Source organism: Pithys albifrons, chromosome 1 (genome assembly GCF_047495875.1).
Source record: "Pithys albifrons albifrons isolate INPA30051 chromosome 1, PitAlb_v1, whole genome shotgun sequence".
Taxonomy (NCBI): Eukaryota; Metazoa; Chordata; class Aves; order Passeriformes; family Thamnophilidae; genus Pithys; species Pithys albifrons.
The window spans coordinates 125,998,637-126,020,225 of NC_092458.1; the positions used below are offsets into that span (position 1 = coordinate 125,998,637).

Sequence of the window (21,589 nt, forward strand, 5' to 3'; positions counted from 1 at the left end):
ACTGCAGCCCATGAGCTTAAAGCCTGGCCTGAAATCAGTGACAGTCCAGGTTCTGTAAAACACAGGAATGTGTTGTCTCCTGGGCTTATCCCTTCTCAGAATCATAAAATCCCAGGATGGTTTGGGTTGGAAGGGACCTCAAAGCCCACCCAGTGCCACCCCCTGCCATGGGAGGGACACCTCCCACCAGCCCAGGCTGCTCCAAGCCCTGTCCAGCCTGGCCTGGGACACTCCCAGGGATGGGGCAGCCACAGCTGCTCTGCCCACCCTGTGCCAGGGCCTGCCCACCCTCCCAGACAGCAATTCCTGCCCAATATCCCATCTAACCCTGCCCTCTGGCAGTGGGAAGCCATTCCCCTTGTCCTGTCCCTCCATCCCTTGTCCCCAGTCCCTCTCCAGCTCTCCTGGAGCTCCTTTGGGCTCTGGAAGGGGCTGTCAGGTCTCCCTGGAGCCTTCCCTCCTCCAGGATGAAAACCTGTCTCATGTTGTTCTGAATAATCCCACAATCACCAAGGCTGGCAGAGACCTGCAGGACCATCCAGTGTCACCAGCACCACCACAAACACCCCTAATCCACGACCCCAAGGGCCACATCCAGATGTGTCCTGAACCCTTCCAGAGCCAGTGACTCCACCACCTCCCTGGGACACTCATTCCAAGGCCTGACCACTCTGGAAGGGAAAAACTGTTTCTAATCTCTGATCTGAGCCTGTCCTGGTGCAATTTGAGGCTGGTTTCTCTCCTCCTTTCCCTTGGGCCATGGAAGAGTCCAGCCCCCACCTCACTGCCCCTCCTTTCAAACCATGCAGTGGCCTGGCATGAATGCAGTGTGTTCCCCTGGGTGCTGCCCCCTGTGCCACGGGCTGTGCCCTGACAGGGCTGTGGGTGCTGTGCTGTGTCCCCTGTGCCACGGGCTGTGCCCTGACAGGGCTGTGGGTGCTGTGCTGCCCCCCGTGCCACGGGCTGTGCCCTGACAGGGCTGTGGGTGCTGTGCTGTCCCCTGTGCCATGGGCTGTGCCCTGACAGGGCTGTGGGTGCTGTGCTGTCCCCTGTACCATGGGCTGTGCCCTGACAGGGCTGTGGGTGCTGTGCTGTGCCCTGTACCATGGGCTGTGCCCTGACAGGGCTGTGGGTGTTCAGGCTGCCCCCCGTGCCACGGGCTGTGCCCTGACAGGGCTCTGGGTGCTGTGCTGTGTCCCCTGTGCCATGGGCTGTGCCCTGACAGGGCTGTGGGTGCTGTGCTGTGTCCCCTGTGCCATGGGCTGTGCCCTGACAGGGCTGTGGGTGTTCAGGCTGCCCCCCCGTGCCATGGGCTGTGCCCTGACAGGGCTGTGGGTGTTCAGGCTGCCCCCCCGTGCCATGGGCTGTGCCCTGACAGGGCTGTGGGTGCTGTGCTGTGCCCTGTGCCACGGGCTGTGCCCTGACAGGGCTGTAGGTGCTGTGCTGTGCCCTGTGCCATGGGCTGTGCCCTGACAGGGCTGTGGGTGTTCAGGCTGCCCCCCCATGCCATGGGCTGTGCCCTGACAGGGCTGTGGGTGCTGTCCCCTGTGCCATGGGCTGTGCCCTGACAGGGCTGTGGGTGCTGTGCTGCCCCAGGTGATCGATCCCAAGCTGTTTGGGAGCCGTGCTGAGTTCGACAGCACCCTCGACCATGTGCTGGAGGAGTTCTCTGTGGAGCTCATCTGCCTGGCAGGCTTTGTGAGGGTCCTGTCCAGCCCTTTCCTCCGCAAATGGAGAGGTAAGAAATCCATGGGGAAGGGAAACTAGACCATGGCTGGGCTGGCCAGGATTCCCCCATCACAGTTCTCTGTCCTTGGGCCAGTCCCTCAGCCTGGCTGGCACCGATGGCATTGCAGCAGAGGGGCTGCTCTGTGCTGTCATTCCTTCTGGCAGTGGGGCTGGGATGGGGTTCTGGCTGTGGACTGGCACAGAAACCCCTTGTGCTGCAGCAGGAGTGTCAGAGGGGCAAAATCAGGGCATGGGGTGGCTCTGCTGCCTTCCCTTTGAAGGGCTTTGATCCCATCCTTGCCCAGGAGCTGTGCTGGGGGGTCCTGCTGAACTCACTCCCTGCAGCTCCCACTGGAAAAGTGGGAGAGAGGCTGATTCCCCCCTTCCTGTCGCTGTGCTGAGGGCTGCACAGCCCAGCCCAGCTCTGGGTGTGTGGAAGCACAGCCCTGACAGCCCCTGAGTGAGTGAGGGCTGAGGAGAGAGTGCCAGCTCACAGCCCTTGCTCAGAAGTTACTCACCCCATAGGCAGCTTGGACAGGCTCCTTTGGGATTATGTTTCCTTGAAAATCCCTTCCATCTGTGAAGTGGCTCTGCAAAAAGCTGCAGGGTCCCCTCACCTGCAGCAGCAGGTCTGGACACCTGGCAGGGGAGAGGTTTCCCACCTGTCTGTCCATCCATGGATTCAGAGGTCCTTGGCCTTCCCTGGAACATGCCACTGGCAGGCCCTGCACCCCATCCTGTGCTCCTGGCACAGCAGAATTCCAGAGGTGCTCAGCAGTGTTTGAACCACTGATCACATCTCAATTTTAGTTTTAAAGGAAAATCAGTTCAAATTATCTTCTTTTTTTCTCTTTTTTTTGTCCCCTTTTTGATGCCCAGGGAAAATCTTGAGTGCTTCTCCATCACTCTTGCCACTTGTGAAGGATGGAAATGCCCCTCAGGAGCCCCCCCAGGGTGGCTTCAAAGTCACAGGTTGCACCGTGCACTTTGTCCTGGTGAGTGTCCTGGGAGTCAGACAAAGGAACTGGCTGTTTGCTTTGCTTTCTGAAGGCAGAAACAGGCAGAGGTGAGAGGAATGTGTGGAAATACTGGGATTGCTACCAGTGAAAACCAGAAAGATGTGGGGTTACACTGCATTTGGGGTTTCCTGAAGTCCTCCCTTCTTCCTTTTTGGGTGGGTTTTTCCAGTGAGTTAAGGAACAGTCACATCCAATAGAACAGAACAAACCCCTCCCTTTCACCCAGCGCTGGGCACACGGGGGGTGGCACCACCAGAGAGGTGCCACCAGACTTTGTGTCCCCAGGTTCATATCCTGAGTTACAGCTGAAACCCTCCCCAGAGTCAGGCAGGAGGTTTGGGTGACTCTGAGCAGCTCTGATGGCTGCTCTGACCTCTGCAGCTCTGGGTGTGCTTTGAGTCAAACACGGGGCAGCTTCAGCCTCTGCCCCAGCCAAGGTGTGCTGAGTTCCCTCTGCCCCAGCCAAGGTGTGCTGAGTTCCCTCTGCCCCAGCCGGGTGTGCTGAGTTCCCTCTGCCCCAGCCAAGGTGTGCTGAGTTCCCTCTGCCCCAGCCAAGGTGTGCTGAGTTCCCTCTGCCCCAGCCAGGTGTGCTGAGTTCCCTCTGCCCCAGCCAAGGTGTGCTGAGTTCCCTCTGCCCCAGCCAAGGTGTGCTGAGTTCCCTCTGCCCCAGCCAAGGTGTGCTGAGTTCCCTCTGCCCCAGCCAAGGTGTGCTGAGTTCCCTCTGCCCCAGCCAAGGTGTGCTGAGTTCCCTCTGCCCCAGCCAGGTGTGCTGAGTTCCCTCTCCCAGCTCAGCCTCTGCCCCAGCCAGGTGTGCTGAGTTCCCTCTCCCAGCTCAGCCTCTGATCTAAACAGTATTTTTGGTTTATTTCTCCAAGTTCATCTCACAGGTTCAGTTCCTCTTTGCCTAAAGCTCTGCGTGGTTAAGAGAACTGACAAACTTGGCTACGAGCTAAACTCAAAAATTAATATAAAATACAAAGTTAGCTCAGGTCTGATTAAAAACTAGTAAAGACCATCTGATTTTACGGAGAAGGGATGAGCCCTTTCCCCGGAGCGCTCCCCGGACCCGCCCCGTGCGTTGTTGCAGGAGCCCCCCGGGCCGGGGCCGGCGATCCACCGGGAGCCCGTGGCGGTGCGTGCGGGGGACAGTGCGGAGCTGCTGTCGGAGCGGGTGCGGGATGCCGAGAGCCGGGCACTGCCCACCGCCCTGCAGCTCGTGGCCAGCGGCGCCGTGAGCCTGGCACCCGACGGGACAGTCTGCTGGAAGCGAGAGAGCCGAGGTGCGGCGCTGCCCGGGGACAAGGGGGGCTGCGAGTCCTGTCCCACGGCAGCTCCGGAGCCTCAGGAGCGCGATGGGCTGCGGACTGGGCAGTGAGGGACTCGGTCCTGCTCCTCCCTCCTCTCCCTCCTCCGGGCAGGGCAGTGAGGGGGTCGGTCCTGCTCCTCCCTCCTCTCCCTCCTCCGGGTAGGACAGTGAGGGGCTCGGTCCTGCTCCTCCCTCCTCTCCCTCCTCCGGGTAGGGCAGTGAGGGGCTCGGTCCTGCTCCTCCCTCCTCTCCCTCCTCCGGGTAGGGCAGTGAGGGGCTTCGTCCTGCTCATCCCTCTTCCTCCCACCTCCTCCAAGTGCTTCTCTCTGTCATCTTGCTGTCCCAGGTTTCCATTCCCAGCCCTTTCCCTCACAGCTTTCCTTACACTCCTCTTCAGAAACTGGGGGTGGGAGCCAACCTGGCTTTTCAGGTCTAGAATTTCTTTGTTCTGTTGTTTAGCCTGGAGAAAAGGAGGCTCAGGGGAGACCTCAGCACTCTCCACAACTTCCTGACAGGAGGATGTAACCAGGTGGGGACTGGTCTCTTCTCTCAGGCAACCAGCAGGAGAACAAGAGGGCACAGCTTGAGCTCTGCCAGGGGAGGTTTAGGTTGGATATAGAAAGAAATTCTTTACAGAGTGCTCAGGCATTGGAATGGGCTGCCCAGAGAGGGGGTGGATTCTCCATCTCTGGACGTGGCACTGAGTGCCCTGGGCTGGTGATCACAGTGGGGTTGGATCAAGGGTTGGACTTGATGATCTCAGAGGTCTCTTCCAACCCAGCTGATTCTTTGATTCATCTGTGGAGGAGAGAATGTGTTACAGGGACTGTAAAACTCAGACTGGAAAACTGCTCTGGTGCTTCTGAGGGAAATTCATTGCTCCAAGGATCCATTTCTGGGGCTGCATCACCCTGCAGAGCCCTGGGAGGTTCCCAGGGCAGCTCCAACAGGGCCTGTACTGTTGTGAGAGCAGCTGGGGATGGTGTGGAGCTGCTGCAGCTCCCAGGGCTGAGCCCCTCTGTGCTGGGACAGGCTGGGACAGCTGGGGGGTCACCTGGAGAAGGGAAGGACCCAGGGAGACCTGAGAGCCCCTTCCAGTGCCCAAAGGGGCTCCAGGAGAGCTGGAGAGGGACTGGGGACAAGGGATGGAGGGATTGGACAATGGCTCCCACTGCCAGAGGGCAGGGCTAGATGGGATATGGGGAAGGAATTCCAAGATGGAGAGGGATTGTAATGCATATATTCCTGTTTTGGTGTTTCGTGTCCTGTAAGGGCCCTCCTGTGTCTCTTGCTCTTTGGGCTCTTTGGGAGCATCATCAGCTCCAGCTAAAAGGCTGCATTTTTCTGTTTTTAAATTATGTGTGACTTTACTGTGGCAAAGGGGATTTCAGGGAGGGGAGAAATGTAGATCCCTCCTGTAAATTCCCTCCCTGCCATTTCTGTACAGAAACCTGGATTTGTCTCTTGTACTCCAAGGAGCAGGGAATGTGTGTTTTTCAGGATCTGGGTGAAAGAGGGAGAACTTACACCCAGGCAAAGTTATTCCATGTTTGGAGTAGATAATTTTTTTATGATCAAGACATTGCTTAGTTTGTGTTTGGTCTGTTGTAACTGTGGAGTGGCTCCCTGTTGTGCTTCATTGGAATTGCATGAATGTTCCCAACTAACAAATAAAATGTTCAAGGAGAAGGGGGTGCTGGTTGTGCTCTGCCAGGTCTCCACCTGATCCCATGGTTGGAGCAGCTCAGATTTCTGGGCTCCTCTGGCTGTGCTGAGGGTTTACTTCTCTAGTTGTTCTTTTTCAGACCAGGAATTGAACAAAGCCAAGAATCAGGTCACTGTGACATTTCTTTTATGCATTTGTAGAAACAACAGGTCAGAGGGACTGGGGACAAGGGATGGAGGGACAGGACACAGGGAATGGCTTCCCACTGCCAGAGGGCAGGGATGGGTGGGATATTGGGAAGGAATTGCTGGCTGGGAGGGTGGGCAGGCCCTGGCACAGGGTGGGCAGAGCAGCTGTGGCTGCCCCATCCCTGAGAGTGTCCCAGGCCAGGCTGGACAGGGCTTGGAGCAGCCTGGGCTGGTGGGAGGTGTCCCTGCCCATGGCAGGGGTGGCACTGGGTGGGCTTTGGGGTCCTTCCCACCCACACCATCCTGTGATTCCATGGAATCCCAATTGCCATCAGCCTTAGGTGACCAAATACCTGAGTCTGGATCAATCTGCCTGTGATAGATTTGGGGTGTTGGAGTGAGTGTTGGATGGGAGATGATGGATTGGGGGTGATGGACTGGGTGGTGTTGGATTGGGGGGTGATGGAGTGGGGTGATGGAGGGTGTTGGATTGGAGGGTGATGGATTGTGATGGTGGATTGGGGGTGATGGAGGGTGTTGGATTGGAGGGTGATGGATTGTGATGGTGGATTGGGGGTGATGGAGGGTGTTGGATTGTGATGGTGGATTGGGGGTGATGGAGGGTGTTGGATTGGAGGGTGATGGATTGTGATGGTGGATTGGGGGTGATGGAGGGTGTTGGATTGTGATGGTGGATTGGGGGTGATGGAGGGTGTTGGATTGTGATGGTGGATTGGGGGTGATGGAGGGTGTTGGATTGGAGGGTGATGGATTGGGATGGTGGATTGGGGGTGATGGAGGGTGTTGGATTGTGATGGTGGATTGGGGGTGATGGAGGGTGTTGGATTGAGAGCCTCCATGTCTCCTGCTGTTGGCCTTTCTGGCAGTGATCAAAGTGCTCCAGTCAATAACATGATATTTCTTTACCATGGGGTGTGGGCACAGCATGTGCAGGGATTTCACCCCTCCCAGTATTCAGTTCTGGGCTGCCCTGCCCAGGGCAGGACTGCAGCTCTGTGCCCTCCCCAACCCACTCACAGCCCCTGCCCTGCCCTCCAAAGGCATCCCCTTTCCCAAACTCCTCCAGCTTCCTGGTAAAGGAATTCCAAGGAAATATGTTTAGGTTGATTTTTGTTAGACTTTATTTCCAACCCCAAAGGATTTTATGCCAACATGGACATACCAGCAGGACATCAGAGCCCAGACTAAAATCACTTTCTCTGTGTTAAGGGGGAGCTCTAAAGCACATCCTCAGGTCCCTCTGCTTTGTGTGGGGAAACCTGATGGCTGAAGTACATTAAAAGGCTTCCAGAACTTGCTAAAATACTAAAAGAAAACCACAAGTGTTGAGCTGCACAAACCCCCCACTGTTTGCCAGTGCTGACAGTTACTGGGTATTATCAGTGTTACTGCAGGTGAAAACTGTTCCCAGAACAAAGGCACTTCAGAATTCCTGAGGAATGTCTCCAAAGCCAAGGACAAGTTTTGTGTCAGGTCTTTCTGCTCACTCCAAAAACCCCAAAGCCCCAGCTCTTGGCACTGGACAAATCTCTGAGGGGAATTCCTGGGGCTTCTCGTGGGAATGCTGAGGAAAAGGGGCAGCAGACACTGAATCCCACTGGCATCTGACCAACAGCAGCTTCAGTGCTTGAAATTCCAGGATGTCCCAAGGAACTGATGAGATCTACCAACATCCAACCAGAAACTAGATGGGAAAATCCAGTAATTAGTGTTTTGGGAGGCCAGTGTTTCTTGGTTTGCCTGAGGTTTTTTAAGGAAGGTTTTTGCCTTAACCTCTCTCTTCTATTGCACTTTTCCTCCCAAACACTTCCCAGCAGAGCCCAGAAGAGTCCCTGTCACAGCCTGGGGGTCAACACTGGTGGCCCCAAGTCAACCCCAGACAGGCTCAGCTCTCTCTGGAACCAGCTGGGTGGGCTTTGTTTGTCAGGAAAGCACCTGAGACCCCAAATGTGTGCCAGGGAAGTGATTAAGATTAGGAAGCACCAGAGCCACTGCTGCACCCACTGGGAATAGCCTCAGCATTCCCATCTGTGGCTTTCTCTGGATTTCACTGGAATCTTCAACCCTGTGAGCCCATGAGGTGGGAAGGTGTAACAGGGTGGGTTCTACAGTTGCTGGAAAAGTGAGGCTGAGCACAGTTGGGAGCTCAGAAAACACAGGATCTTTATGAACAGAAGTGACTGAATAGCAGGAACTCAAAGAGAAGGGGAAGAGAGAGAGAGGGATGGAGACTAAAGCAATAAGCCCAAATGTGTAAGCACCCCACTCACCAAGGGGTTACTTACATAAGGTTGTCTTACCAACTCATGTCACTCTCCCAAAGGCAGGGGCTACATCCTCTAGGCACTGACAGACAGCAGCTGTCTTTTGGGGAGAAAATACATCAACACCAAGAGCATGAGCCCTCTGACCTTTATTGAGCCTGCTGGTGACATCTGCCTAAGGGAGGTGTGGCCAGCATGCCCCAGGTAGAGGTCTCAGGCTCTGCTCTCTCCCTCTGCTCTCCTCCAAAGACCCTCAACCAATAGAAGAGACCCAAGTAACTTCAGTTTATGCAAACTCTGTGTCTTCAAGGACGAAGCCTTCACTCTCTCAGCTTTTGTTCCCTAGAACTTGGCAGGAAAAGAACAAATCTTTTTCAGGGGTGGCACTGGCAAAAACACAGACCAAAATGTCAACACTTTTAATTCCCGATACAGAAGTAAAGGGAGCAGTTCATGGTGTGGGTCTGTGCCCTGCTGTGGTCTGTGCCCTGCCATGGGTCTGTGCCCTGCCATGGGTCTGTGCCCTGCCATGGGTCTGTGCCATGGGTCTGTGCCCTGCCATGGGTCTGTGCCCTGCAGTGGGTCTGTGCCCTGATGTGGTCTGTGCCATGGGTCTGTGCCCTGCCATGGGTCTGTGCCCTGCAGCGGGTCTGTGCCCTGCTGTGGGTCTGTGCCCTGCTGTGGGTCTGTGTCCTGCTGTGGGTCTGTGCCATGGGTCTGTGCCCTGCCATGGGTCTGTGCCCTGCCATGGATCTGTGCCCTGCTGTGGGTCTGTGCCCTTCAGTGGGTCTGTGCCCTTCAGTGGGTCTGTGCCTTGCTGGGGTCTGTGCCCTGCTGTGGGTCTGTGCCCTGCTGTGGGTCTGTGCCATGAGTCTGTGCCATGGGTCTGTGCCCTTCAGTGGGTCTGTGTCCTGCTGTGGGTCTGTGCCATGAGTCTGTGCCCTTCAGTGGGTCTGTGCCCTTCAGTGGGTCTGTGCCCTGCGGTGGGTCGGGCAGGCCCAGCTGTGCCAGCCCAGGACACCCTGGCCGTGGTGCTGTCACTTCCAGCAGATCTTGCCGGCCTCGCCCAGGCTGACGGCGCCGCTGGCCACGAGCTGCAGCGCGGCGGGGAAGGCGCGGTGCTCCGCCTCCTTCACGCGCTCCGCCAGCACCTGCTCCGTGTCGCCCACCTTCACCGGCACCGCCTCCTGGAAGATGATGGCCCCGGCATCCACCTCCTCCTGCGGGGACAACAGCGCCAGGGGGTCACCACAGCAACGCAGGGACCACCCACAGGGGAAAAGGAGGGGGAAAACCCCCTGAAAACTGAAAGTTAAACTTAGAACTGGTTGTATGTTTATGCAGAAGAGGGAAAATGAAAAGCCAAGTGCAATGTAATACAGGTATACAAAGGGAGGAATGACACTGAGCTGCACACCCAGCAGTGCAGATTGCACCACTCCACACACACAGAACACCCCAAAAGACTCTTCCCAAGAAACACCCAGCAAGGAAAAGGGAGAGACTGACAAAGTATTTGCTTCCCTGAGATGAAACAGCAGTGGGGCCTCACTCATCAGTCCTGGAGGGGCAAGGGAAAGGAGGGGAAAAAAACCCTGAAAACTGAAAGTTAAGCCTAAACCAGAACTGGTTGTATGTTTATGCAGAAGAGGGAAAATGAAAAGCCAAGTGCAATGTAATACAGGTATACAAAGGGAGGAATGACAACTGAGCTGCACACCCAGCAGTGCAGATTGCACCACTCCACACACACAGAACACCCCAAAAGACTCTTCTTAAGAAACACCCAGCAAGGAAAAGGGAGAGACTGACAAAGTATTTGCTTCCCTGAGATGAAACAGCAGGGAGGCAGCAGTGGGGCCTCACTCATCAGAACAGCAGTAGCATGTCCTGTCCCCACCATGGCCATGACCAGAAGACAGACAAACAAACAAGGCAGGCTGTAGGATAAACTCCAAGGAGTTGGGGCCACGTTTGATGAAGATTTTGGCTTAGCCAAGGCCCCACATGAGCCAGTGCCCCACTCCAGAGGGTGGAAGGCAGCAGGGGATGCTCAGGGAATAAATTCACTTGGGCAAAGCTTAAAGTCCTGGACAGACCATCCATTCATTTGCAGCCCCTCCTGCAGGGACAGAAACCAAAGCACTGCCTTGTTACCCAACCCTGTGCTACACACAGACAGAGCGCTCTGAAGGAGGGAGGGTGCCCAGGAGGGGCAGGGGGCTCCAGCAGGCCCTGGGGTGGCAGGGGGGCACAGGGTGGTACTCACAGCCACAAAGTGCACGGTGCAGCCCGTGACTCGAACTCCAGCCTGCAGCACCAGCTGGTGGGCGTTGGCCCCCTTGAAGGACGGCAGCAGGGACGGGTGGATGTTCAGGATCTTCCCTGCAAAGGCCAAGGGAGGTTATTGGCCCTTGTCTTGTCTCCTGCAAATCCACAACTTACCTGGTCCCTTCTGTATTTGCTGCACTGTCTGTTCCCTGATGATGAAACCCCCTCGTTCAATGTCCCCAGCTGTGCTCACCTTCCCATTTCTTGACAAAGGGGCCCGAGAGGATCCTCATGAACCCGGCCAGGCAGATCAGCTCCACCGAGAACTCGCGCAGGGCCTCGTCCACGGCGCTGTCAAAGGCGGCGCGGCTCGGGAAGGCCGTGTGCTCGATCACCTGGGCAGGGAGGGCAGGGCAGGGCAGGGCTGAGGGCAGGGCAGGGCAGGGCAGGGAGGGCAGGGCAGGGACAGGGCTGAGGGCAGGGCTGAGGGCAGGGCAGGGACAGGGCTGAGGGCAGGGCTGAGGGCAGGGACAGGGCTGAGGGCAGGGACAGGGCTGAGGGCAGGGCTGAGGGCAGGGACAGGGCTGAGGGCAGGGACAGGGCTGAGGGCAGGGACAGGGCTGAGGGCAGGGCTGAGGGCAGGGCAGGGCTAGGGACAGGGCTGAGGGCAGGGACAAGGCTGAGGGCAGGGCAGGGCTGAGGGCAGGGCCAGGGCTGAGGGCAGGGACAGGGCTGAGGGCAGGGACAAGGCTGAGGGCAGGGCAGGGCTGAGGGCAGGGCCAGGGCTGAGGGCAGGGACAGGGCCAGGGCTGAGGGCAGGGACAGGGCTGAGGGCAGGGCAGGGCACAGGGCTGAGGGCAGGGACAGGGCTGAGGGCAGGGCAGGGCAGGGCACAGGGCTGAGGGCAGGGCAGGGCTGAGGGCAGGGCAGGGCAGGGCACAGGGCTGAGGGCAGGGCAGGGCTGAGGGCAGGGCAGGGCAGAGCAGGGACAGCCCTGGGCCCCAGCTGGCAGGCAGGCACACAGACAGACAGACAGGCAGACAGACACACAGGCAGACAGACACACAGACAGGCAGGCAGACAGGCAGGCAGGCAGACAGACAGGCAGACAGACACACACACACACACACACACACAGAGGCAGAGGCAGACACACCGACAGGCAGGCACACAGACAGAAAGGCAGGCACACAGACAGGCAGACAGACACACAGGCAGACACACACACACACATACACACAGGCAGAGGCAGACACACCGGCAGACAGGCAGGCAGACAGACAGGCAGGCAGACAGACAGACAGGCAGGCAAACACAGACAGACAGTCTGTGCCCAGGCATGCAAAGGGATCACTGGAATGAACAAGGGCTGGGTTTGGTCAGCACCAGCAGCTGGCACACCACGGGGCACCCACAGGGTGGGCTGGGCCAGCCTAAAGTCTGCCAAAGGTTCACTCATCACTTTAAGGTCTTGGGTGGTTTTTAGCAGTTGAACTTTGGCAAAAATTGTACCACGAAACCTGGAACAAAAGGCCAATCACAAAGCCCTAATCCAGGCCCCTCTGCAGAATCATGGAATTACAGGATCCTGGAATGGTTCGGGTGGGAAGGGACCCCAAAGCCCCCCCAGTGCCACCCCTGCCATGGCAGAGACACCTCCCACCAGCCCAGGCTGCTCCAAGCCCTGTCCAGCCTGGCCTGGGACACTCCCAGGGATTTAGGGGCAGCCACAGCTGCTCTGCCCACCCTGTGCCAGGGCCTGCCCACCCTCCCAGCCAGCAATTCCTTCCCAATATCCCATCTAGCCCTGCCCTCTGGCAGTGGGAAGCCATTCCCCTTGTCCTGTCCCTCCATTCCCTTGTCCTGTCCCTCCATCCCTTGTCCCCAGTCCCTCTCCAGCTCTCCTGGAGCCCCTTTGGGCACTGGAAGGGGCTCTCAGGTCTCCCTGGATCATTCTCTCCTCCAGGTGAACCCCCTCAACTGTCCCAGACTGAGTTCCATGTTTTCCATCCAGGACATTCCCCTAATTCCAGAAGGCAGTACTGATAACATAAAGCATCCAGACTTTGTGTTATCTGAATCCCCACCAGAGTTACCAGAGGGGTTTGGGAAAGCCACACCTGGCCAGGTGACCACCAGCTCTCCCATATGCCAATTTTTCCTCCTAAAAACCTGAGTGTTGGAACTGGATGAGCTTTAAGGCCCCTTCCAAAGCTGTCTGTGACTCTGTGATTCCATGTTTGCTCCTGCCCTGCACACCAGGGACATATTTCACTTGTGTCCTTTGTGTCCTCCCAAATAAGGGCCAGATCCCAAAGTTTACAGCAAAGTCAGAGCTATTAGCAAATTATTAAAGTTAATAGCAAAGCCTTGGGCCCCAATTTCCCAGGAAAAAATGACTGTGAAACACTTCTAAATGAAGCCAGGAGCCAAGGCAGGCCTGGATCCTTGGACACTCAGGGAATGAGTCCTGGAGAGCCTGCAGCAGTGCCAGGGAGCCAGGGCAGGGCACTGGGGGTGCCAAAGGAACCACCAGGTCACCTCAAACTCAGCTCAGGTAAAACAGGTTGTTCCTTCAGTGCCCTGCAGTGCCATAAAACAGCCAAGTTCAAGCTGGGACTGAAACTTTTGTGCTGCTTTAACCCAACAGCTGCTCCCAAAGGCCAGGCCTGCTGGCACACAAAGCAAGCAGTTCCCAGGTTGGTTTGCCCAAGGGCACAAACTCCTGACACACCAAAAGAGAAAAGCCAACAATCCCTGCCAAACCACCTCTGCTCCCATAAAACTCCCTCCTGCTGCAGTCAGAGTTGGTGGGGCCAGTTTTCCAAGGTGGGAATGCTCACCCTTGTAGGAATGCCAGCTCTCTGTGCTTTCCTCAGCCCCTCCACACCAGGTTTGTTGGAAACCACCAGCACTATCTGTGCAAAACTGGTGCTTTTCTTTGTGCTGTTGATCAGGGCTTCCAGGTTTGTGCCTGGGGGAGAGAATTCATGGATATCAAGTCTTTCCTGGAAAACAACGACAGGGAACAGCTGGGAGAGGCTTTAAACAGGCAGCAACGTGGGGGAGACCAAAGCAAAGAGCTCTGATGTGGCATTAACCCTTCTTTAATTGATCTTGCTGGGAGCTGATTGTGACAGCTGAGGCTCCAGGGCCTTTCCTGGCAACTGCTCTTGGAAAGTGGAATTTATAGCACGGGAATAATGGTCTGAGTATGTGGGAATGCTGGAAACACTCATGGCAAGAAGAAATTCTGCTCTATCTGTGAAATGCTGCTGCTCCTACAGGGCACCACAGTGGGGGTTGGATCTGGGCAGGGGCAGAGATTTGGGATGAACTGAACATGGATTGCAGCAGAGGTGAAAAATCCTCCTGTTTGCGGCTGAAATTAATCCAAGGGCAAAGGCTCTCCTGCCTGGTAGGAGCCTCTCAGAGTTTCCAGGGAGAGCTGCCAGGCTTTGCAGCCCAGCTGAGCCACCTCTGGGCACTGTGGGGAAGGTGGCACTCACCTGTTCCCGAGATGAGCACGGCCACCCTCACCTTGCCAGCCTGCACCTTGCCCTGGATGTGGCTGTGCACGCTCAGGGACCTGTTGGCCTGCAGGGCTCGGAGCAGGTTGTGCACCTTGACACTGTCAGAGCCTGAGCATGACAAGGAACACACAAACAACAGCAAAACAAGGTGTAAGTACAGGCAGAAACACAGACAGGGGCAAAGTGCCCGAGAAGGAGATCAATGACATCAAATGTCACTTTAACACCCCCCAAAAAAAGCCACAGAGGTGCCCACAAGGAGATGTGCAGCTGAACCCCTTCAAGGCTCACCAGAGGGGGAATTCAGCTCTGCTTTTATTTTTTTTTCCCAAGGTAAAGAATAATCAATAACCTTTTTGCAGGGTGACAACCTTGCCAACCTGCCAGGCTGTCTCGTGCCTCTGCACCTCCTGCAGCACCTGCTGAGCCTTGTCCTGCTGCACCACCAGCACTGCCCCCAGGCCACAGTTGAACGTCCTGGCCATCTCCTCCTCAGAGAGGTTCCCTTCCTTGTGGAGCCAGCAGAAGATTTCTGGGATCTTCCAGCTCAGAGCATCTGGGGGGGATTGAAAATACAAACCAAGAGTGGAAATCACTACCAATGAACAAGTACCAGAATTATTGGGGTACAAAGGGGTAAGATCTATCACAGGAGCCTCCCACTGTCCCCAGTGCCAGCTGGGTGGGGAGGGTTCACAGCAGCACAAAAAGGCTTCTGGACAGGCCACTGGGAAGGAATTCCAAGGACAGCAAGTTTGTTCCTTGTCATGTTCTCTTTTAAATGGTTCTATCTCCTTTTCTACAGAATCATGGAATCACAGAAGGGTTTGGGTTGGGAGGGACCTCAAAGCCCACCCAGTGCCACCCCTGCCATGGGCAGGGACACCTCCCACCAGCCCAGGCTGCTTCAAGCCCTGTCCAACCTGGCCTGGGACACTCCCAGGGATGGGGAAATCCATCCCAGCCACTGCCCACCCTCCCAGCCAGCAATTCCTTCCCAATACCCCACCTAGCCCTGCCCTCTGGCACTTTGAAGCCATTCCCCTTGTCCTGTCCCTCCAGCCCTTGTCCCCAGCCCCTCTCCAGCTCTCCTGCAGCCCCTTTGGGCACTGGAAGGGGCTCTCAGGTCTCCCTGGATCCTTCTCTTCCCCAGGTGACCCCCCCCAGCTGTCCCAGCCTGTCCCAGGGAGGTGAGAACACACATAAACACACACACTCATCTCTGTGCATCATTGTCATGTGGACAAGTGGGAAAATGATTTACATGCAGGCCTGGAGGTCAAAACTCAGTATCACCTCCCTTATTTTATTCTCCACCCCCATGAACTCTCACAACCCACAGTGAGTCACTTCCCTTCCCTATCCCACCTTGTCCAGCAGGGAAACCCTCCCTGCAGCACACCTGAGGGCTGGTGGTGAGGACTGACTCTGCTTCTGAACAGCAGGAGATGCACCTGAGCTCAGAACCACCTCTGAATGTAACACCACCTCATGAGTGTCATTTAATTAGCCATAATTGCATAGGGCATTGGAAATGGTGACAGCTCACTGGGAATTGCTTTTAGGGTTGTTTTCTTTACGCAACTACCCCAAAAAATCCAATCCCAAACACCACCAGGGGAAAGGAACTCAATGTGGAGCAGCCATTACACCTCAAAGCTGGTTTAGGTCCAGGCAGAGCCTCAGCCATGTGGCCCCCGTGCACAGCCTGCCCACCACCCCAGCCCAGCAGCAGCTCTGCCCAGCCCTGCTCTGCTCTCACCCAGGACGACCCCGCAGGTGTCAGGGAGCACCCTGGGGATGTTCTCCAGCAGGCCCCCCCCGGTGATGTGGGCGAAGGCCTTGACGTGCCCCGAGCGCAGCACGGGCAGCAGGGTCTTGCTGTACAGCTTGGTGGGCGTCAGCAGCAGCTCTCCTGCCAGGGAGGAGGAACAGCAGTCACACACAGCAGGGTGAGCCATGACAAAGGGAGGGGGCACTGCAGGCACACACCCAGGGTCCCACCTCCCCCAGCACACAGGGAGCCATTCACCCCCTCCCTTGGCTTCTCTCCTGCGCGTGACTCACGGGAGGAAAGAAGAAGAAAACATCTTAATAAAGATGGAATCACTTCTTTCTGGTGCCTTGGCAAAGTTACAGCAGCAAAGGCACAGCCAAAGCAATGGTGTGAACTGCTGGGAAGCTCCAGGTAGTACCTAAAGTCTGGTCCCCGGACACCCCGACGGGAGAGGAGAAGTCCAGGGAGGACTTTTCCACGATCTTCCTGACGAGGCTGAAACCATTGCTGTGCACCCCCGAGGATGCCACCCCAATGACCACGTCCCCAGGGCAGATCCTGTCCAGCTGGGGCAGCATGTGGCCCCTCTCCACGGCGCCCACAGCGAAGCCAGCCAGGTCGTACTCGCCCGGCGGGTACATCCCCGGCATCTCGGCCGTCTCTCCTCCTGGGGGCACAAACACACAGAGCAGGCTGTGCTGGGACACCACACACAGCCCATCTGCCCTCCTGGGGGCACAAACACACAGAGCAGGTTGGGACACCATGCACAGCCCATCTGCCCCCATGGGGGCACAAACACACAGAGCAGGCTGTGCTGGGGCACCACACACAGCCCATCTGCCCCCCTGGGGGCACAAACACACAGAGCAGGCTGTGCTGGGGCACCACACACAGCCCATCTGCCCTCCTGGGGGCACAAACACACACAGCAGGTTGGAACACCATGCACAGCCCATCTGCCCCCATGGGGGCACAAACACACAGAGCAGGCTGTGCTGGGGCACCACACACAGCCCATCTGCCCCCCTGGGGCACAAACACACAGAGCAGGTTGGGACACCATGCACAGCCCATCTGCCCTCCTGGGGGCACAAACAAGCACAGCAGGTTGGGACACCATGCACAGCCCATCTGCCCTCCTGGGGGCACAAACACACAGAACAGGTTGGGACACCATGCACAGCCCATCTGCCCCCCTGGGGGCACAAACACACAGAGCAGGCTGTGCTGGGGCACCACACACAGCCCATCTGCCCTCCTGGGGGCACAAACACACAGAGCAGGCTGTGCTGGGGCACCACACACAGCCCATCTGCCCTCCTGGGGGCACAAACACACAGAGCAGGCTGTGCTGGGGCACCACACACAGCCCATCTGCCCCCTGGGGACACAAACAAGCACAGCAGGCTGTGCTGGGACACCACACACAGCCCATCTTCCCTCCTGGGGGCACAAACACACAGAGCAGGCTGTGCTGGGACACCACACACAGCCCATCTGCCCTCCTGGGGGCACAAACAAGCACAGCAGGTTGGGACACCACACACAGCCCATCTGCCCTCCTGGGGGCACAAACAAGCACAGCAGGCTGTGCTGGGGCACCACACACAGCCCATCTGCCCTCCTGGGGACACAAACACACAGAGCAGGCTGTGCTGGGGCACCACACACAGCCCATCTGCCCCCCTGGGGGCACAAACACACAGAGCAGGCTGTGCTGGGACACCACACACAGCCCATCTGCCCTCCTGGGGGCACAAACACACAGAGCAGGTTGGAACACCATGCACAGCCCATCTGCCCTCCTGGGGGCACAAACACACAGAACAGGTTGGGACACCATGCACAGCCCATCTGCCCCCCTGGGGGCACAAACACACAGAGCAGGCTGTGCTGGGGCACCACACACAGCCCATCTGCCCTCCTGGGGGCACAAACACACAGAGCAGGCTGTGCTGGGGCACCACACACAGCCCATCTGCCCCCTGGGGACACAAACAAGCACAGCAGGCTGTGCTGGGACACCACACACAGCCCATCTGCCCTCCTGGGGGCACAAACACACAGAGCAGGCTGTGCTGGGACACCACACACAGCCCATCTGCCCTCCTGGGGGCACAAACAAGCACAGCAGGTTGGGACACCACACACAGCCCATCTGCCCTCCTGGGGGCACAAACAAGCACAGCAGGCTGTGCTGGGGCACCACACACAGCCCATCTGCCCTCCTGGGGACACAAACACACACAGCAGGCTGTGCTGGGGCACCACACACAGCCCATCTGCCCCCCTGGGGGCACAAACACACAGAGCAGGCTGTGCTGGGACACCACACACAGCCCATCTGCCCTCCTGGGGGCACAAACACACAGAGCAGGCTGTGCTGGGGCACCATGCACAGCCCATCTTCCCTCCTGGGGGCACAAACACACAGAGCAGGTTGTGCTGGGACACCACACACAGCCCATTGTCCCAAGGTTTAAGCTCAGAAGGCATTCATAGAGTGTTTTTTTTAATTATAGAATCCCAGACTGGTTTGGGTTGGGACAGACCTTAAAGCTCACCTTGTTCCATGGGCAAGGACACCTCCCACCAACCAGGCTGCTCCAAGCACTGCCCAGCACTTAAATCCATATTTAATTATGTTTGTGCATATGGGATTTCACCCCAGGATGCCCCAGAACAGCCTTTGCTGCAGCATGAATGGCTTGGTTGTGTTTGATGAATGGAGAGGACACCTCAGAACCAGCACAGGGCTGAGCACCAGCCCATGGAGGCAGAAGGCAAACCAGGGCAGGAAGAGCCTCCTGTCCAAGGCTGGTAAATGGCCCCAAACCAGCACATTCACACAAAGAAACAATTTCTGTTCCTGACATTCTGAAGGAATGGGGAAAAAGGACAGAAATATTGAATTACCAATTAGAAAGTGGTACCTAAAGACACCTGAACTGCCATTTTTGTCTCAAAGGTCTTTTTTGAAAAATCCTAGTAATTTCATGTGTCTGATTTTATCAAAAAAGAAGGGAAAATTAAAATCTTCATGAGGAAACAGAACTTTCTGACTTTCTGGTTTCACTGCTTTAGAATTTAACCCTGTGTTGAACTCCTTTCACAGGAATTCTACAAAAGAATGTGGTTTTCACTGACCTAGGAACACTGACTGAGTTGAGCAGTGAGCAAGCTGCACTTTTAGAGGCTCAAGAAGTGAAATATTGCCTTGTTTTCCTGCCTGAGTGGATCATTGCACAGCAGAGCACACACACAGCTTGTTGGTAAAGTACAGGCTGTGCTGGCAGTCCGGGGCTGAAAAGGGCAATGTTTACATTCCAGTCTGGTGGAATATGTTGATCCTGGGGAAATCATCTTGGATGGAGCAGCTCTGCTGGAAGGAAAGGCTGGGAGAGCTGGGGGGGTCACCTGGAGAAGAGAAGGCTCCAGGGAGACCTGAGAGCCCCTTCCAGTGCCCAAAGGGGCTCCAGGAGAGCTGGAGAGGGACTGGGGACAAGGGATGGAGGGACAGGACACATGGAATGGCTCCCACTGCCAGAGGGCAGGGCTAGATAGGAGATTGGGAAGGAATTGCTGGCTGGGAGGGTGGGCAGGCCCTGGCACAGGATGGGCAGAGCAGCTGTGGCTGCCCCATCCCTGGGAGTGTCCCAGGCCAGGCTGGACAGGGCTTGGAGCAGCCTGGGCTGGTGGGAGGTGTCCCTGCCCATGGCAGGGGTGGCACTGGGGGGGCTTTAATTTCCCTTCCCACCCAAACTAGTCTGGGATTCTTTTTCTATCTCCTCTAAGATTCTTCAGCAGAGGAGGAGAGCCTGGCCCTGAGGAGCAGCCCCGGGCCCTGGCAGCGTGTCCCCCAGCCCAGGGAGGCCGTGCCTACCCAGCAGGGCACAGCCAGACTTCCTGCAGGCATCGGCCACGCCGGCGATGACCCCTCGGGCCACGTCCACGTCCAGCCGGCCGCAGGCGAAGTAGTCGAGGAAGAAGAGGGGCTCTGCCCCCTGGGCCAGGATGTCATTGACACACATGGCCACCAGGTCCTGCCCGATGGTGTCGTGCTTGTTGCACTCCTGAGCGATCTGCAACACACAGAGAGAGCTCCTGGTGGGCACCTGGCACCCCGACACCCCCTGAGCACCCCCGACACCCCCCAGCACCCCCAGCATCCCCTGAGCACCCCCCTGAGCACCCCCTGAGCACCCCCGACACCCCCCAGCACCCCCTGAGCACCCCCAGCACCCCCTGAGCACCCCCGACACCCCCCAGCACCCCCTGAGCAGCCCCAGCACCCCCTGAGCACCCCCAACACCCCCCAGCACCCCCTGAGCACCCCCAGCACCCCCCTGAGCACCCCCAGCACCCCCCAGCACCCCCTGAGCAGCCCCAGCACCCCCTGAGCACCCCCAATACCCCCCAGCATCCCCTGAGCACCCCCCTGAGCACCCCCCTGAGCACCCCCAGCACCCCCCTGAGCACCCCCAGCATCCCCTGAGCACCCCGGCCCTCCAGGGCTGTGCCAGCAGCAGGTCCCTCCAGCACCATCCCCGTGGGCCTCGCCCAGCCCTCCCCAGGAATCACTCCTGTCTCCACTGGCACTGCAACAGGCACTGGGGAGGGCACTGAGCTGGGTTTCCTTGCAGTCAGCCCAAACACAGCACCACCCTGGGGTGCTCTTCCCCTGAGTGCATTTTTGAGGGTGGAGATTCTGCTTTCATGAAATAAAGCTCAGAATTACATATTAAATAGCTTAAAAGCAGTTATTCTATGCATATATCAGCTTCTGGCACCTCCACACCAGAAGGGAAACACGTATTCAATTCCTTTGCCTGAAAAGGGCAATTTCAGTTTTCATCTCCGTTTTTAGAAAGAAATATTATTTTTACCAGACAGCTGATATTTTCTGCTCAAACACATTCCCTTCTGTGCTATTGTAATGGGTCTGATCCATGGCTTCCTCAGTAAGTAGGTGCAACTAAGGAAGTGGACATTACAAAGTATTCCACACGTGTTTTCCACGTAAGGGGAGGAGGAGGGGAGATAGGAGGGAGTTTAGTTTGGGGTTTTTTTCCGGGAGCTATTCTGTTTCTGTTGGTTTTTTTCCTGGCCCGGGATGTGGGTGAGATTGTTTCATGCTTGTTCTCCCTTTCCTGAAGTCTTTAATTGTATTTGTCTGTTTCATTTGTTGTGGTTGGGGCCCCACATAGTGTGTAAATTGCACACGTGTTTGTGGATGTTAGAAATATAATTTCTTTTTAAGTCGGTTCAGTTTCTTTCGAGCTCTTTTTCTGTGCAGTTGTTTTCCCCTCCTTTGCTGGGAAGGCTTTGGGAGGAGGGGGGGGGGAGGCAGTCCAGGGTTGCTAAAGCACTAGGCCAAACCTGAGACAGCTATTTTTCCTTCTTTCACGTGCATTTGCACCTTACCTTGAGTTTTGTGCCCACCCCATCAGTCCCAGACACCAGGATGGGGTCTTTGTAACCAGCAGCTTTGAGATCGAAGAGCCCAGCGAAGCCCCCCAGCTCTGCATTGCAGCCTGTCAGGACAGGGGACAGCCTGTCAGGACAGGGGACAGCCCAGGGTCACTGCCAGGGCTCTCCCCAGGACCTCCAACACGATTTCCCTCCAAGAGTTGTCACCACAACTTGGCTTTGTCACCAGGAAACTGTTCTCTGGCATGTAGAGCCCCTTCCCAGAGGCACAGCAGCTCCTGATCTGCTCACACTGGCTTTGGCTTTTTAATTCATCCTCAAGAAAAGCCTAAACCCCCAAACTTGGTGATGGAACCATCACTAGTTCCTGTGACTGACTCATG

The 21,589-nt window shown here is 56.8% G+C and overlaps 2 protein-coding genes across 3 annotated transcripts in view; one reads left to right on the plus strand and one right to left on the minus strand.

The window, feature by feature from the left end:
• LOC139678343 (trifunctional purine biosynthetic protein adenosine-3-like) overlaps positions 1 to 4,122 on the plus strand; it is a 28,180-nt gene extending 24,058 nt beyond the window's left edge. Inside the window, exons 19-21 of the mRNA XM_071569090.1 lie at positions 1,597 to 1,738; positions 2,608 to 2,723; positions 3,835 to 4,122. Coding sequence (XP_071425191.1) covers positions 1,597 to 1,738; positions 2,608 to 2,723; positions 3,835 to 4,122 — 546 coding nt within the window. The remainder of the gene's footprint in view (positions 1 to 1,596; positions 1,739 to 2,607; positions 2,724 to 3,834) is intronic.
• Positions 4,123 to 7,031: 2,909 nt separating this feature from the next.
• The window catches only part of LOC139677460 (trifunctional purine biosynthetic protein adenosine-3), a 41,625-nt gene continuing 27,067 nt past the window's right edge, over positions 7,032 to 21,589 (minus strand). For both annotated transcript variants that reach the window (XM_071567446.1, XM_071567437.1), the window contains 10 exons: positions 21,201 to 21,310; positions 19,660 to 19,858; positions 16,192 to 16,440; positions 15,759 to 15,911; positions 14,349 to 14,552; positions 13,973 to 14,104; positions 13,307 to 13,437; positions 10,717 to 10,858; positions 10,462 to 10,577; positions 7,032 to 9,412 (listed from right to left, as the gene is read on the minus strand). In XM_071567446.1, the coding sequence (XP_071423547.1) occupies positions 9,230 to 9,412; positions 10,462 to 10,577; positions 10,717 to 10,858; positions 13,307 to 13,437; positions 13,973 to 14,104; positions 14,349 to 14,552; positions 15,759 to 15,911; positions 16,192 to 16,440; positions 19,660 to 19,858; positions 21,201 to 21,310 (1,619 nt within the window). In that variant the 3' untranslated portion in view covers positions 7,032 to 9,229. The remainder of the gene's footprint in view (positions 9,413 to 10,461; positions 10,578 to 10,716; positions 10,859 to 13,306; positions 13,438 to 13,972; positions 14,105 to 14,348; positions 14,553 to 15,758; positions 15,912 to 16,191; positions 16,441 to 19,659; positions 19,859 to 21,200; positions 21,311 to 21,589) is intronic.